The sequence below is a fragment of the Meles meles genome, chromosome 7 (genome assembly GCF_922984935.1).
Source record: "Meles meles chromosome 7, mMelMel3.1 paternal haplotype, whole genome shotgun sequence".
NCBI classification, from domain to species: domain Eukaryota; kingdom Metazoa; phylum Chordata; class Mammalia; order Carnivora; family Mustelidae; genus Meles; species Meles meles.
In genome coordinates, this window is record NC_060072.1 from 139,872,486 (window position 1) to 139,888,005 (window position 15,520).

The 15,520-nt window shown below is 51.6% G+C and overlaps 1 protein-coding gene across 2 annotated transcripts in view; it reads left to right on the forward strand.

Moving 5' to 3' along the window:
• The window catches only part of JCAD (junctional cadherin 5 associated), a 78,150-nt gene extending 62,836 nt beyond the window's left edge, over positions 1-15,314 (forward strand). For both annotated transcript variants that reach the window (XM_046012648.1, XM_046012647.1), the window contains exons 3-4: positions 1,304-5,079; positions 10,456-15,314. In XM_046012648.1, coding sequence (XP_045868604.1) covers positions 1,304-5,079; positions 10,456-10,490 — 3,811 coding nt within the window. In that variant the 3' untranslated portion in view covers positions 10,491-15,314. The remainder of the gene's footprint in view (positions 1-1,303; positions 5,080-10,455) is intronic.
• Positions 15,315-15,520: the final 206 nt, after the last annotated feature.

The following is a 15,520-nucleotide window of genomic DNA, read 5'->3' on the forward strand; positions in this document are numbered from 1 at the left end:
TGGGCCACGCTGCCTTCAGGCTGATGGTTTCTCCGCAGTTTGGAGAAGTGAGCCTCGCAGCCCCCGGTCACTCGGAGCAGCCTGCGACCGTCGCTGCGCCGGGCCACAATGCTGTGCAGGTCTCTTCAGCTGCGTTAGAGCAGTGATTCCGAACTCCAGCGTGTGCTGGAATCACGTGAGGGGATGTTGCAATGTCGTCCTGCTGGCCAGACGGGGGGCTCCCAAGGAAACTGCCGTGTGGCCAGGTGAGGGGGGGCGAGCTGCTAGCAGGCTGGCCCCGGGTGCTACCATCCCCTACCTGCCCGGGGCTCCTGCCGCACGGACAGAGCCCCCCTTCTCCTGGTGCCTCTCCAAGTTGCCCGAGCAGTGTTTCCCACATCACCTGTGAGCACCTGACCCTGACACAGAATGGGAACTTTTACCCGAGAGACTTGGTAACGTGTGTGTTTAATGAGACCACTGGGGGCTTCTGCCATCAAGGAAGTTACGGGAACTCTGTGGAAGCCGTGGTTCTCTCTCAGCCACACACTGGGAGTGTGGGGTGCCTGGAGAGACCCCACTGTCGGGTCTGCCTCCCGCCTCTCGGACTCTGACGTGATGGAGCAGGGCTATGTGTGGGCCTCAGGACTTGGGAAGTCCCTCTGGATTCTAACGTGCAGTCATGGTTCACAGCGACTGGCTGTGATGGTTCTCAGAGTGGGGTGCCTGGGACCCCATCGCTTGGCAACGTGTTAGAATTACAGTTCTGCGGAGTCCCGCCCGGAACTGCTGAATCAGAAACTGGGAATGGGACCCGGCAGTCTGCGCCTGAGCAACCCTTTCTCGTGATTCCTGCCCACACTGCAGTTAAGAACCACTGCCCTAGGGTGGGGTTCTGAGAAGCAGGTTCCCAGACGGACTCCCAGGAGAGCTCAGTGGTTAGGACGCGGAGGGGAGGGGACTCCCGGGGGCCCATGAGCACACTTGGAGGAATACTGCTCTCCAGCTGACCCTTGTTCGCTTAGGCACTTCCGAGTTCTAAGAGCCTTGACCTCTCAAGGACCACCAACGTCCTGATGTTCTTGTGGGCAGCCTGTTGCTGCCACTCCTAGGCCCCTGGTGGGAAAACGCATGGCTGCCTTCTGGCCATAACTAGTGGGCCACGTTCTCCTTAAAGTCTGTAAGAACTCTGGTTGGGAAGATACTTTGCAGAAGTACTGACCCGAGTTTGACTTGGAACACCAGTCACAGAAGCAGAGAAGGACATGTTCCTTCTGTGTGGTTCCTCCCGGGGTATAACTTCCCATGCCTCTTTGTTTTGTAGGTTTTATCATCAGCCCGTGCTAAGGTGGTCCTCCCAGCTCCAGCCTGCTCCCGACCACACCTACCGGAGAAGAAGAGGAAAGGAGGTCAGTGGCGTGCTGGGGCCAAGGGACCGAGAAGATCTGGAGGACAGAGCAATGGCCCAGGCGCACAGTCTGCCCGTCCATATGAGGGAGAGTCCGTGGGAAGTTGGAGGAAGGACAGAGAATGTGATGAAGAAGGCAGTTTGGGAAGAAGAGCTAAGAATGGCGGGACCTGCCAAGTGGCAGAATACCAGCCTTGAGAGCTGGAATCAGCCAAGGAAATTAGGGCGGCAGATGTCTGATGGTGACGGGGAGAAACTGTTTCAAGAGCTATACCCATTCATGCAAGGAGAGCGAGCACTGAATTCCCAAAGCAAAGGGAAATCCCAGTCCCTGCCCAGGGTTCTTTTGCCCGAGGGCCTGAGCTGCATGGACATTCCCATTCCGTTAAACGATGGACATTTTCCAGGTGTTCCTAAAATGCCATTTTATCCCCCAAATTGTGCACCAAATTTGGAATCCACAAGGAACCCCGAGAAGAGCGCCGCCTCGGCCCCTTTACCCCGGCCGAAGTTCGGGCGACCCCTCAAGCCCCCCTCTTACGACACTCACCAGCACAGCCGGGTGGCCGCGGAGAAGAGCGACTCTCGGGACAGTCAGCAGGCGGACCTGTGCGTCTCCTACCTGAGCAGGACTCACGAGCCCCGGCTGGAGCCGTGTGCGTCCGACTCCGGCTTGGAGCCGCCCGTGTACGTGCCTCCGCCGTCGTACCGCTCACCGCCGCAGCACATCTCCAACCCTTACGGGGACTATGCAGCCCCCCAGCCCGGGTGTGGTGGTCCCCGTCAGCCGCTGGCCCCGATGGAGCTGGCCGGCTCTGGTTGTCAGGTTCCTCCCAGCCCCCCGCGAGCCGGGAGCACGTATGGGGTGAGCCCACGCTCGCCTCGCAGCTCCCCTCGGCAGCCGCGGCCCACCACCGCTTACGACAGCTCTGTTCTCTATATTCCCTTTGACGACCCGCGGATCCGACATTATAAACTCGCCCACCCCCAGGGTTTCTGTCAGGAAACAAAGGTTGAGGAGAAGCCCTACAACTCCAGTCCCAGCGCGGTCCCCACACCTGCGCCCGGATGCAGTCAGCACGATGGTGCCATCCTGAGCTCACAGGTGGTGACGACCCTGCCGGGCAGCGTGAGCAGCTCCATCACCGCTGAGCCCAGTCCCCAGTGGCCGTGGGGCCAGCTCCCCAGGGATGTGGAGAACGGCGGCTTTCCTGACCACAGAGACCACGGCGCCACAGGAGGACGGTGGCCTGCTGTGGGCCGCAGCCATCATGGACACACAGAAGGCCCAGCCTCCTCCCCAAGCCCACAGGGCGAGAGTACCTGGGAAGCTCGAACCAAGCTCAAGAAGTTTGAAACTGGGATTCAGACCAAGAAAAGTTCAAAGAAAAAAATGAACGAGACGATATTTTGTTTGGTTTCCATCCCAGTTAAATCCGAATCACATCTGCCAGATACAGATACGAACAACAATGACTTAAAACAGAGCACCGAGAAGAAGAATGGGCTTGATAAGAGCGCGGCTTTGCAAGAACAGAGTCTGCTGAGCCTGTCTTCCACCGACCTGGAGCTGCAGGCTCTCACAGGAAGCATGGCTGGGAGAACAGAGTTCCAGAAACAAGATCTGGGGGAACCAGAAGAAGGCAAACAAACACATGACCTCAGATTCATCCCCCCTGCAAAACACAGAGAGCTCAAGTATTCTGGCTCGTGGCCAGGGCACCAGTACCGAGATCAGCAAACACAAACCACTTTCACCGAGGACTCCAAAAGCCCGCGGCACCCCCCTGCCGAGAAGCCGGGAAGGTCCCCCAAAGCCGTACTGACTCCCAAATTTTCAGACCCCATGGCCTCTGACACTCACGTGCCCATGGCGTTAGCTTGCAGGGACCACAACCAGGGGCCAAAGGCCCCTCCCCTCAAAGGCCAGATGTCCCTGAGCCCCTCCAGCAACAGCGCTTTCTCGAGGACTATGTCCTGCACACACCAGGCACCTGCTCTGAAAGCAGTGCCGGGTCAGGCGGGCGTGGACGGCCGTGGCTGCGGCACCAGCCCCAGGCCCCAGGGTGAGGTGGTGAAGGGGGAGACCACCGGCCCCTGCAACAGCAAGCAGCCGTTCGGGCAGTTTCTCCTGAAGCCGGTTAGCCGGCGCCCCTGGGACTTGATCAGCCAGCTAGAAAGTTTTAACAAGGAGCTTCAGGAGGAGGAGGACAGCGGTCAGAGCAGCAGTGACAGTCGCAGTGAGGACAGTGACACAGAGTGGCCGTGCGAAGTCCACGCTGATGTCCCAGGCAAGAACTGGGGCTTCAGTGAAGACAGCCGGGCCTGGAGAGCTGAGGAGCCCCGAAGGAGGCCAGTGTTGGATGAGCCCGGGGCCCAGCCGGGGAGAGTGAAGAGTAAGTCTGAGAGCTGGAGTGATGAGCAGAAGCCCAGCTGGTCCCCGGCCCCGCCTCTGTCCCCAGGCACTGCGACAGTAGGCGGCGGCAGGGGTGCAGCCTCGCTGTGGGCGCACAGAAGCATGGGCGCGGAAGAGGGACACCAGGAGGTTGAGCACAGAGCGAACAAGCTAGCGGACAGCCCGGGCCTGCTGCACAGAGGGACATCTTCTAGGTCAAGTGACACAAAACCAGCGTCCTCATCAGATCCCGCTGAACTGCAGCCGCCCCAGGGAGGTGAGGAGCTGCTGGCCGGTTCCATCTCGCTGGAGCTGAGCGCAGCGGCCCCTCGGAAGGCCGGGGCCGGAGGGGAGAGGAGCCCGCCGCCGCAGCTCTCTCTCGCCAGCAAACCCCGAGGACTCTCCGCGCCGGACTTGAGGTCGGTGGGCCTGCCGCCCGCACGAGAGCGGAGTGCCCGGAAATTAGATGGGTTTGTAGGGGAAGCGAGTGCAATAGAAATCCCCCCGAATGAGTCCCTTCAAGCGAGGGCTGCAAGGATCCTGGGCATTGAGGTGGCCGTGGAGTCCCTGCTGCCAGGCACCAGGAGAACGGGACAGAACCAGCACCCCGAGCCTGACGGGAGTGCCCGCGGGCCGGAGGCCCCCAGGGAGGAGTCAGTGTCCAGCTCAGTCCCACCGGATAACCCACTGCTGTCCACGGACGCCTTTTATGGCAGGAGAAAGTGTGGCTGGACCAAAAGCCCTCTCTTTGTCGGGGAGAGGGACAGTGCCCGTCGGGCTCCCCTGGCCGCTGAGCGCTCCAGTGTGGACAGGACCGTCCCCAGTGAGGCCCCCAGCCCCGAGCCTCAGCCCAGCCGCCAGGAGTCCCAGCCCTTCAATCATAAGGACGTGGGGACAAAACCACCCTTCAGGTCCACGCTGTTCCATTTTATAGAAAGGACCCCAAGTGTGCCGGGCTCCGAAAAGCGGCTCAGAAGCACTTCCAAAGTGATCGAAAGTTTACAAGAGAAACTGGCCTCCCCCCCGAGGAGAACAGACCCTGACCGCTTGATGAGGATGAAAGAGGTGAACTCCGTGTCTCGGATGAGACTCCTGAGCTCGCGGAGCGCGGACTCTGTGGATGAGGCTGAGGACCTGAAGGCCGAGAGGGGCCCCAGGGTGCCGCCCGGAGGCCCGGTGTCTCTGAAGGCCGGGAACAGCCCCCCTGCATCCAGTGGCAGCTCCCCGCTGGAAGAAGACGGGCATCCGTCGGCGCAGAGGGAGGAGAAGGACGTCCTGCAGGACTTTTGGTGCCCAGGTGAGGGGTCAGGCGAGCCGGCGGTGTGCAGAAAACCCCGGGTTGGTGGGTGATGAAAATCCTGAGGTTGTCAGTTATTACTGTACCAAAAGAGTCTTCCTTTTATTTTACAAAGAATTATCCAGAAGCTTTGCTTAAAAATCAAGATCCTGTGTGTATTGTGAAGGACTATGTCTTTGTGGACATGATCTATGCAAACAAGTATAGACAGTTACCTACAGAAACAAATTTTGGGTGCCTTACTGTGGAGAGGGAAATCAGTAAAGCGTTCCCGCCTTGGTGGGACCTTGATGAACCTTGTAGGAGGCCATCCTGTGGGTAGTCTGCGCTCTTGCCCCAAACAAGCCTTCACCCAGACCACCAGCACACACTTTATTCACCTGGTAAGAAAGACGCACCGAGGTAACGACCTGTACTACGCCGCCTGTGATGCCTGGTCTTACTGCGTACCTTCCAAAACCCTTTGTCCCACACTTTTATCTGTTTTTGCTACCATACCTGTTTTGAAACTTGAAAAAGGTTTAGTAGTTAAAAGGATCAGTTTACACTTTCTGGACACTCTGCCCCTAAAAGGTTCACCCACCAGCTCTGTCCCAGGAGGCCCCCTAAGGTCTGAGTGCTAAACCCCAGGACAGAGGGTTTTACCTTTGGGCCTCTCCCTTCTATCACCTTAACGCCTTCAGAGCTGCTCCAGGTCAAAGCACAAGGCAGGTTCCTGGTGGCAGCAACCGGGATTTCCCCCAAACGTAGTCTCATCCTCCCAGCACTGCCACAAACTGGCATCTCTGTTTCTAGCATTTTCTTCAGGGGCCGGGGAATCAGCAATGATGTATTCTAGAACTAATGAGAAAGAAGAGCAGAGGGACATGTCAAAAGACCTGATTGTAAACTGTAGACAGGAAGGGACCTTGACTCATTCAGCAGACCTTTTTACAGTAAGGGGAGACTCTGCCCTTGTGTGACCTCGCTGACCCAGGGCCCCGGGCCCCTGTCCTGAGCCAGGCCTTCTGGTCTCTTACTGTGGGGCTGGGCCCCTACCCCTCTCTCTTTCCTACTCTGAAATCCAAGGATTTAAACAGGAATCCTTGTTTCAGCTAGAAATGTCCAGAATTTTTGTTCCACAAAACCTGCCCGTGGCACTTTTTACATTTGCCCACAAATGCAGTATGATTGTTAGGAGCGTTAGTGAGTGCTGTTCTGTTGCTTCTACAAAATACATGTTGGAAATAACCCATTTGTCGGGGCCCTCTTGGGTCATCCGACTGGACCAGTTTGGTCTTTGCCAAGAAAGACAACAGTAAGGATGTGCAGCTCTTGCCACAGTGATGGAAAAAGGTGTTACGTGGCCCATTTTTTGAGTTGTTGGGATTTATCGGGCTTCTGCCTAATTCCTCTCCTGCTCCCTCCTTCCCCACCCGAAATATGCCCACCTGCTTATAAGTGTGAGTTAAAATGAGTTTCTCCCTCAGTCCTGCCTCATCCCAAGAACTGTAAGGATTTTAAAATGAGACAAATCCTGTTACAATAATAAATGCCAGTTTGTCCAGGTTCCTGTGTCTCGTACACGGCCCACGTATTTCAAGGAGGATTTTATAATACAAAATGGCTAGTTCAGTGAGGCACTCCCTCCCGTTTCAGCTTGACCATTCGGCATGCGAATGCGGGTGGGACGGGTATCTGAAAGCATGTAGATGATGCCAGCTTTTATGTTGGCCGGCCCTTAGAAACAGCTCTGCGAGACCCTTTTTTTTCTTAAACAATAGTTACTGACAGAAAAAAAAGAATTTTTTTCTCTCTCCATCTGATGGATTTCTTAGTACGTAACAAAGTGACCCCAGATAGAAAGGCAGAGAGCTCCTGGGATGCCACACAGCTCACATTGGCACGATTAAATAATTATATAGCAGGACCCTATGAGGTTTTGTCCATGCCCCAGGGCTCAGGTGAACCTCCACAGCCCCTCACGTGACAGTCACCAGGCCTGTTCAAACTCATTCTGAGAGGAAGCAGATCGTATAATCGAGATGGTCAAACTTGGAGATATGTTACCTTTTCCCCTCATTGTTGCTTCACAAGTTTATATATAGTCTCATTGCTTTTTTTTTTGCTGATAAACTCTTAGGTTTTGTTTTCCTCTTGGTATGTTTTATCGTTCTACACACAGAAATCATCATCTCAGTGCCCGTCCCGCCCCTGTTCCCACCATCCCAGTGGGCAGGAGCCCATTCACCACGCCCGAATTCACAGCCCACTTAGATTCAGAGTTTGTTCTGGAACTTTAAAGATTTTTTTGTATTTATGTATTTGACAGACAGAGATCACAAGTAGGCAGAGAGGCAGGCAGAGAGAGAGAGAGGAGGAAGCAGGCTCCCTGCTGAGCAAAGAGCCCAACGTGGGGCTCGATTCCAGGACCCTGGAATCATGGCCCGAGCCAAAGGCAGAGGCTTTAGTCCAGTGAGCCACCCAGGCGCCCCTGTTCTGGAATTTTAAAATAAGTTTATGTCACAGATATCTGTGATGTTCCCCTGCCCAGCGTACACACATGTGCCCTTCTAGAACTTCATGATCTGTGTGGTGTCGTAGTACCCATTGTATCATAGAGTAACTTTATTGCAATTTGAAGGTGGTCCTTTCGGGTCACCTCGGTGGCTCAGTGGGTTAAAAGCTTCTGCCTTCTGCTCAGGTCATGATCCCAGAGTCCTGGGATTGAGCCCCACGTCGGGCTCTTTGCTCAGTGGGGAGCCTGCTTCCTCCTCTCTCTCAAAGCCTGCCTCTCTGTCTACTTGTGATCTCTGTCAAATAAATAAATAAATAAAATCTTTAAAGGTGGTCCTTTCAGCTGACATCTTTTCCATGGTCTGTGGGGCCTCGGACTAAGAAGGCAGCGCCTCAGAACTAACTCAGGTGACAAAATTCCATCTCTGCTGGATGGATCCTGTTCCAGTTCGGAAGCATAATCCCAGGCACTGGCAGTGTTCGGAGCCTGCTGGTTCCGTAGCCTCCATGGCCGACACTATCCGTGTGGGCACAGGAGGAGAACATGGAGAGAGATTCAGGCCGGGGTGGGGGGTGTCCTGGGAGGCTGTGAGGTGACAAGCAGTGCCGCTCAGGGGAAGGCTGGAGGTCAGCCTAGCTTCAAGGTCACTAGCTCTGGAGTGTGTTAATGCACAAAACACCCAAAAGGGTAGGCCTTCATGAGTGGTCTCCCGCTGAAATACTGCCCACCGGTGCCAGGATTCTCATGACTCCAGTGACCCCTCTGTCCGCCAGACCTCCATCAGCCGGGATGGTAGGTCCTGCTTACGTGTGGGTCCTTGAGCATTTGAAATGGGGTTCATCCAGATCGAGAGGGGCTACAAGTGTAAACTACACAGCAGGGTTCAAACACTTAGTCTAAGCATTTTTGGGGGGTTTCTCAATTTTTATATTGATTACCCGTTGAAATGATAGTAATTTGGGTCTCTTTGGCAAAATAAGATATATTATTAAAGTTAATTTTACCTGTTCCCTTTTATTTGCTTTAACACAACTTCTAGAAAAATTTAACATGAGGTTATGGGCCCACATCCTCCCGGATCTGCAGAAGGAGCCTGTTGTCCTCCAGAGCTCTTCCCCAGCTGCCCGGCTCCGGGTGGCGAGCTTTGGCAGCGGGGCCCTGGGGCGCAGGCCTGTTGTGGGGTGGTGTCTCCCTCTGCCCGGTGGAAGTGGGCGGCCCCATGCCCTATATACGGACCCAGACGTTCCCTAGATGCTCAACCCCTTCCCTGCCTCTGGCCTCCGAAAATGCACCCCACCCACCGTGCCATCCGTTAGGACCGCCCACCCCATTTTCCGGGAGAAAAGGAGGTTTTTGCTCCAAGTGGGTCACCCTCGGAATCCGCACCCGGGAGGCTGACGGAGCACAGGGATGCGGCCCAGCTGTCCGCAGCCTGTGTCGTCACATGCCAGGTGGCCAAGAGTCAAAGATGTGAAGGAGCAGACCCGCCCGCACCCTGCCAGCTTGTGGCTATGCGGGCGGCTTTCCACATCTCGTCCGTCTGGGTTCTCCTGCCCGACTCGGCGCTGTCCGCACGGTCTTCGTTGTCACGGTCGCAGAGGGATCGTAGCCCGGTTGTGGCAGGCAGAGTTGAGACGGTGTGAGTGTCTGGCTGCTAGAGAAGCTGGGAAGGATCTCGATGGCTTTCGTCAGGGACAGTGGCCCAGACAGATCAGAGCAAAGACCGTTTTGCAGTAGTGTTTGTAACTGCCGAGTTCGGCCAGTCCTTCTAGATTCTGTTACGTGTCTTCTCTTAAATAGTCATGACACCTTTGATGGGCTGTGGCAGGAAATTCTGGCTGTAGGAGGCCCACAGGTGAGCACGAGGCTGACCTGGTCCCCGAGATCTGTGAGTCTGGAGGGGGTCGGATTGAGGAGGCCGCAGCCCTCCGACCACATGACCTTGTGTATGGGGTCCCGTTTTGGAAACCCGGCTCACTTGGGCCCAGGTTGGGATTTTCCCATGTGGGCTGTGGCATGGGTCAGCATGGTGGCCCAGGCTTGTACACCTGGGTACGTGGGAAGGCCGAGAAGAGGCTGTTACCAATCAGGAGTCCATCCCAGGCCTGTCCACTGGCTGGTGGTGGTCGGGGGTAGGAGGCTTCTTGCTGTCGGCCAGGCAGTCAGGATTTCAGCGTCCCCAAGCTTGCATTTGATTAGAAAGATGCTTTTTTTTTTTTTTAAGATTTTATTTACTTATTTGACAGAGAGTGAGAGAGAGAGAGAGAGAGCATAAGCAGTGGGGGGAGGGGTAGATAGAAGGGGAGAAGCAGACTCCACGCTGAGCAGGGAACCCGATGTGGGTCTCCATCCAGCGACCCTGGGACCATGACCTGAGCCGAAGGCAGACGCTTTACCAACTGAGCCACCCTGGCGCCCCACAAGGATGCATTTTTTTAAAGCAAGATTTCATTAGAGTTGTAATTTACAAAGAGAGAGAAAGAAAAGAAAGAAAGAAAAAAGAAAAAACTCCTGAGTATCAGCCAGACTTAGCCCTGCAGGTTTACCAGTGTTGAGTTTCAAGTTCCTGATGTCCTCCTGTTCCACTGTGGACAACAGGAAAGGACTTTCAAAAGTTAAGCAACTCCCATGTTTCCATCTGTGATTAGGTAACGATCACACGTGTCCTTTTAAAATAGTCTTTTAATGATAGTTTCTTACTCCTCAGTGAAATCAATGTTGTTTAAATATCTAAGCATTCACTTTACGCTTGTGGATTTTTTGTTCCCTCAACATACTTACTTGTGGTCTGAGGATTAAACAGAAAACACACTAATTGAATATACCACTAATTTTTTTTTGCTTTTTTTTTTTTTTTTTTTTCCCTTTTGCTTTTTCAGATTCCTATGACCCTAGCAGAGTGGAGAGGGTGTGAGGAGATGCCAGTGAAGCCCGAGATTGCTAGAGTTTCCTCACAGGGTGTCGTCTGGCCTGCCGGCCCAGCTCGCCCCTGTGTCGGCTGGAGCCCACTGGCCTATAGTATGCGGTCACAGCCTCTCCCACTGCCACCAAGAAACTCCTCGTCGCTCCAGAGTCACTTTGCGGAAATAAAGCAGTAGTCCGTTGAAACCATCTGTTTTCATAATACGAAGAGTTAATACCTATATTTAGAAAGGAGCCACACAAATTCTCCATAATGATGGACTTAGCCAAGCTGGTAAATAGTTTGGTGTTAATCTGGTTCTATGTGAAAATTCAGACGTGAATGATTTTGAAAGGACTGTGAATGTCATAAGTTCCCCTCTGCATCTCTACGGCCTGTCATCCCTGCTCGCGCTAAGGAGTTTGGGACTTGGTCCAACTGCCTGGTGTTCCAGCACTTTGAGTTGAGGGGAAATGGATGAATATATACGACCCATTTCTAATCAGTCTGGCCTTCTGCTGCTGCAAGTAACTCTATTTATAAGTAACTTGCCATCAGAGAATAAAAGCAATATCTTTTTAAGTTCCTAAAAGATTAAAACTTGTACCATAATGTACTCAGAGTATTATTTATCTGGCGATGAAATACTTTGATCATTCGCAAACATGCCATCGTCTGCTTTGCCCTCAGTATTATCTATTTTTATGTTCTGTATGGATGTTTAGAAATTCTTTATATGAAAAATAATTGCTGTTTAAAATAGACCATTTTAACAAAGTAACTATATTTCTTTTTACAAAAAAAAATGCTATTTTTCTATGATGTAAACAATTGTGAGGTGGCAGATTTTTAAGGAAGTATTATTTTATTTAAGAGTCTGTATCCCTTTGTGTGAGAGGAGCCCAGAGGGGTTCATGTCTGTTTTAAAGCACACATCCCTTAACCCCTTCACTGCCCAGCTCCTTTTCTTTTGTCTTCGAAAGAGATGTCCATATAGACATTTTACAGGGTTAACAAAATGAACTTTTCACAAAGATGCTTTTGCAAATGTAGCTGTAAGGTGATATTTGAAAATAACTTGCTCAAAACCAGCCAACACCCTTACAACTATTTTTGCTGCCATATCCACTAGAATGACCAAAAAACACAGCTTCATCTCGGAATGCCTGTGGGGCTCTCCCCTGAGACCAGACTTCCTTCCTCCCCCCACCCCCTGCTCTTTTAGCATATATTGTATTTTTGTCTAGAATGACCCTTAATTATTAGTCTCTGCATATTTTTTAAAAGCGCCAGAGACGTTATATATATGCCAATACAAAATTACTACGAGGCCTATGTATTCAACTGTGTTTACTGACACCGTAGCCTGCACAAACGACGCATTTTTATGCGTTTGCCCCTTCTTTCCAAGTAAGGTGTCTTGTTAGCTAACACTTCCTGAGCGGTTTCTTGTCGCTTTCCTTCCTCCTCCCCTCGCTTTTCTTTCCTTCCCTCTTATTCTCTCTCCCTGTTTCTTTCTCTCTCTTTTTCTTTGAGAAACCACTTATCTATTTTTAGACGTTTCAAATTCCTAAAATGTGAACTGTTGGGTGGTCTGCAGTTTGGCCCACAAAACAACTCCGACTGGCCTGTTTTTATCTGTACCATATGACTTTATTTCATAAGAACTTCATGTCTTTGGACTGTAATAAACCACACAGAATCGAAGTCATACTGAACAATCGTTTCAAATACACTTATCTGCACTCTTGGTTCTTACTCTTCTTTCCAGATTTTGGCTCTGGGGAAAAGCTGTCGTGGGCTCTTGCTTTCCCAGCAAATGAGATGGGCCAAGTCTCAGCATTTGGAATGGCGGGAACTTTTTCCCGAGAAACATTTAATGGGGAAGAGGTCAGTCTGTTATAGTTGGTGAATCACTCAAGTCATCTGTAGAATCAAACGAGGGTGGCGACCTGGAGGTCTTCGTGGGGCATGCCTCCCTCCTTCAGCTGCAAATGGGAGAAGGTGTTTGTAGACGGACCTACACACGGAGACACACGCGCATATACGTATCTGTGAACTCTGTCCTGACTTCCTCTGCAATATGCTGATCCCATCTAAGAAGTTCTTTTAATGAAAATAACTAAATTTTAGCTTATTCCTCGGGAGAAAGAAAAGGATCCTGAAGAGAAAAAATAGGGTGACCTACATATATCACAAAGCAAAATAGGATACCCTTTCAGTTTCTATCCTACATTGTACCATCTTTCTCAAACCATTCTGATTCAGTTGAAATTATCAATATTTATACTTTGAACCTTAATTTCTGGATTCCAGCCTGTATATACATCTTGTGGTGTGTGTGGGGGGGGGGGATAACTTTGACAATTTGACTTGTAAGCCTGCACACTCTGAGGTAAATAATATATTCTCTAATCCAAAATAGCTTTCCCAGAAGTTTTGAACTGAATGCTACTTATTCTTTTATTATTACTACTTATGCTTATATAACTCTCCATTATCATTTGTGGCTGGAAAAAAAAGTTCTCATACTTTGTGTTTGTCATTGTTTTTCTCCTACGTATGCTAACTGTTGGTGTTTCCTAATTTGGGGCTCGCTGTAATTAAAATTCTACCTTTGGCCATTCAGACTCAACATTACATGAGGAATTGCACATGAAATGTATTTGTACTTTTTGATTTACAAGAGAAGGGAAAACAGGTTGGTAATAGAGCTCTAACTGGCTTGCTTTGAAGGAAATTTTGAAATTACCAAAAACCGAGTATCTTCATTATACCATTTTCAACCTTAGGTCTCTGTGGGCCGCAGAAAACTGCCCCCGCAAGGGGCATCGCTCCTGCATACATCTGCCGAACACTTGTCCATCGCTTGTCACATGGAATTCTTTTTTTTTTTAATGCTATTTATTTGAGAGAGAACAAGCTCTCTTGTGCATTGGAATTTTTTAAAAAGTCCCTGAAAACGTATCTGCTCTCTGAGATCCTGGTTTCCTTACTAGAATCATAGGTGAAGGTCTTGATCTGAGTAATTTCTAAGCGAACCTTTTCTGTTTGACTGTTGGTTGAAGTGTGGTGGTTAATGAAGTTCTAGTGTGTGAACTCCGATGACTCTGGAACTCGACCCTGACTGCGTTTTGCAGCAGCAGGATGACAGACCCTGGTGGCGGCTTGGCTTCGGGCTTCTGGGGAGGAAGGGTACAGCTGACTCACTGCTGACACAGCTACTCCCCAGCTCTCAGCAGAAAGGACTGATGGAGAATAGGATGAAGCCCCCATTTCCTCTGTGACCCTCGCCGCAAGGACTGTGTTTGTGTGTCTTGGCTGTTTTGCTTGGTTGGTTGGTTTGATGAAGTAGGACACAATTAAGTATCAGGTTAGCAGCTCTTGGAAAGTGACCAGTACAGCCGAGCTCCCACTCTCTAAAGAGCTGGGCTCGGAGCAGCCCTCCTGGTTTCCCGAGTTCTCACAACCAATTACCGACGTGTCCGGGCCACTTTCTGCCAGATCCGTCTGTGCTCGAGGGACGGGATGAGTCTCCGGCTGCGGCCTTGCAGGCCTGGGGGATTTTCACATTGGTTTTTTCTTTTGTTTGTAACTGTAGATTCTGTACATCTGTTTGTGGGAGGAGAGTTGCTACTCAGGACAGGATTTAAGAGACAGATTCCAAGTGACCTTTAAGAGTCTGCATGGTGGGAGGTCCTGTTCCAGGAGCGTGGGCTGGCCCACTGTGGGACCCACCAAGCGAAGAAGGAGGGGGATGGTAAAAGAAGGTTAAAGAGAGAATAGGTCTCCAGCCTTCACACTTTATTAAAAAAAAAAAAAATCAGGAAAGGCTACAGTCCAGATTGAGGCCTCTTCAAAAGGTCAATACGGTCTAGCCAGCTGCCCATTGAAACAGTCCTTGGGTTCATCAGCAGTGCGGAGAGGCGGGCAGAGTGCCTGCAGATTCCTGGCTTGGACTTTCGAGAGCCCCTGTCGCAGTTGTGTTTATTACAGAAGACAGGGAGGCCCTTGTTCTGTGGCCTCAGCTCAGTGACTGAAACTTGAACCCAAAGGCAAGTCCAGACTGTCCAACCGTTCATCCCATTGCCTTGATGGGGGGGAGGGTGAGGAGGAAGAACACCCCATAGGTGATCCGTCCCCTTCTCCATACAGAAGCCTGGCCTGCGGGGGCTGCACTCCGCCAGTGGGGCGAGACTTCTCCCCTTCACCCACCCTGTGGCAGAGCCCACATGTGTGACACTCACTGTCACGGAGCAAGAGAGACAAAAGCAAGTTCAAGTTGAGAAGCATATGGCAGAAATTAGAAATGAAAACCATATGTCCTAGCCAGGGAGAAAAACGGGAACCTACAGATTATAAAAATGACTTACTATCCACTTGGGTCAGCTGAAATTTGAGTCTTCTTGCTCAGTCCTGTCAGAAAAGCTAAACAGAGGCATCATGAAGAAAAAACAAACAAAATAGAACCAAAATTACCTTCCCAAGTGTGGTGACCACAAAGGCCCGGAACCCCACAGAAGCTCTGTATGTGCCCATCATTTCTTTGGGCACCACGAAGACAGGAGGAGGCCAGTAGAGAGGATCCCAGGAAAAGACACGACGGGTCACATCCAGTCACCAGCTGTGGCTCGCCGCCCCCAGATCAGGCACACCAGAGGCCTTAAGGTGACGAGAAGTGGAGATGGGTGAGGAGAAGTCATGATGCCGGCAGAGCCCAGATGAATGTCTCCGGGGAGCTCTTGTTTCTCTGCACAATGTAAAGACTTGCTAGTTGCGGATGGTTGGCCGGCTCAGTATCACACGTATTCCAAATAAACATTTTGCATGAAAGTACCTCTGTCCATTTGTCTTTGGCTGTGGGTGCACGAGCTGCCCCATGAGCCTTCAGGGCTGGGCCCTGCGCCGGCGGCCGCTCGGATGATTCCCCAACACAGGGATGCGGGGGCCACAGACTGCCAGTGCCTCTTGGTCTCCTGAGCTTTTCCTGGGTGTTTAAGCTCCCCTCACACCTCCCCCAAAAGACGCACCACAGGGTGGAA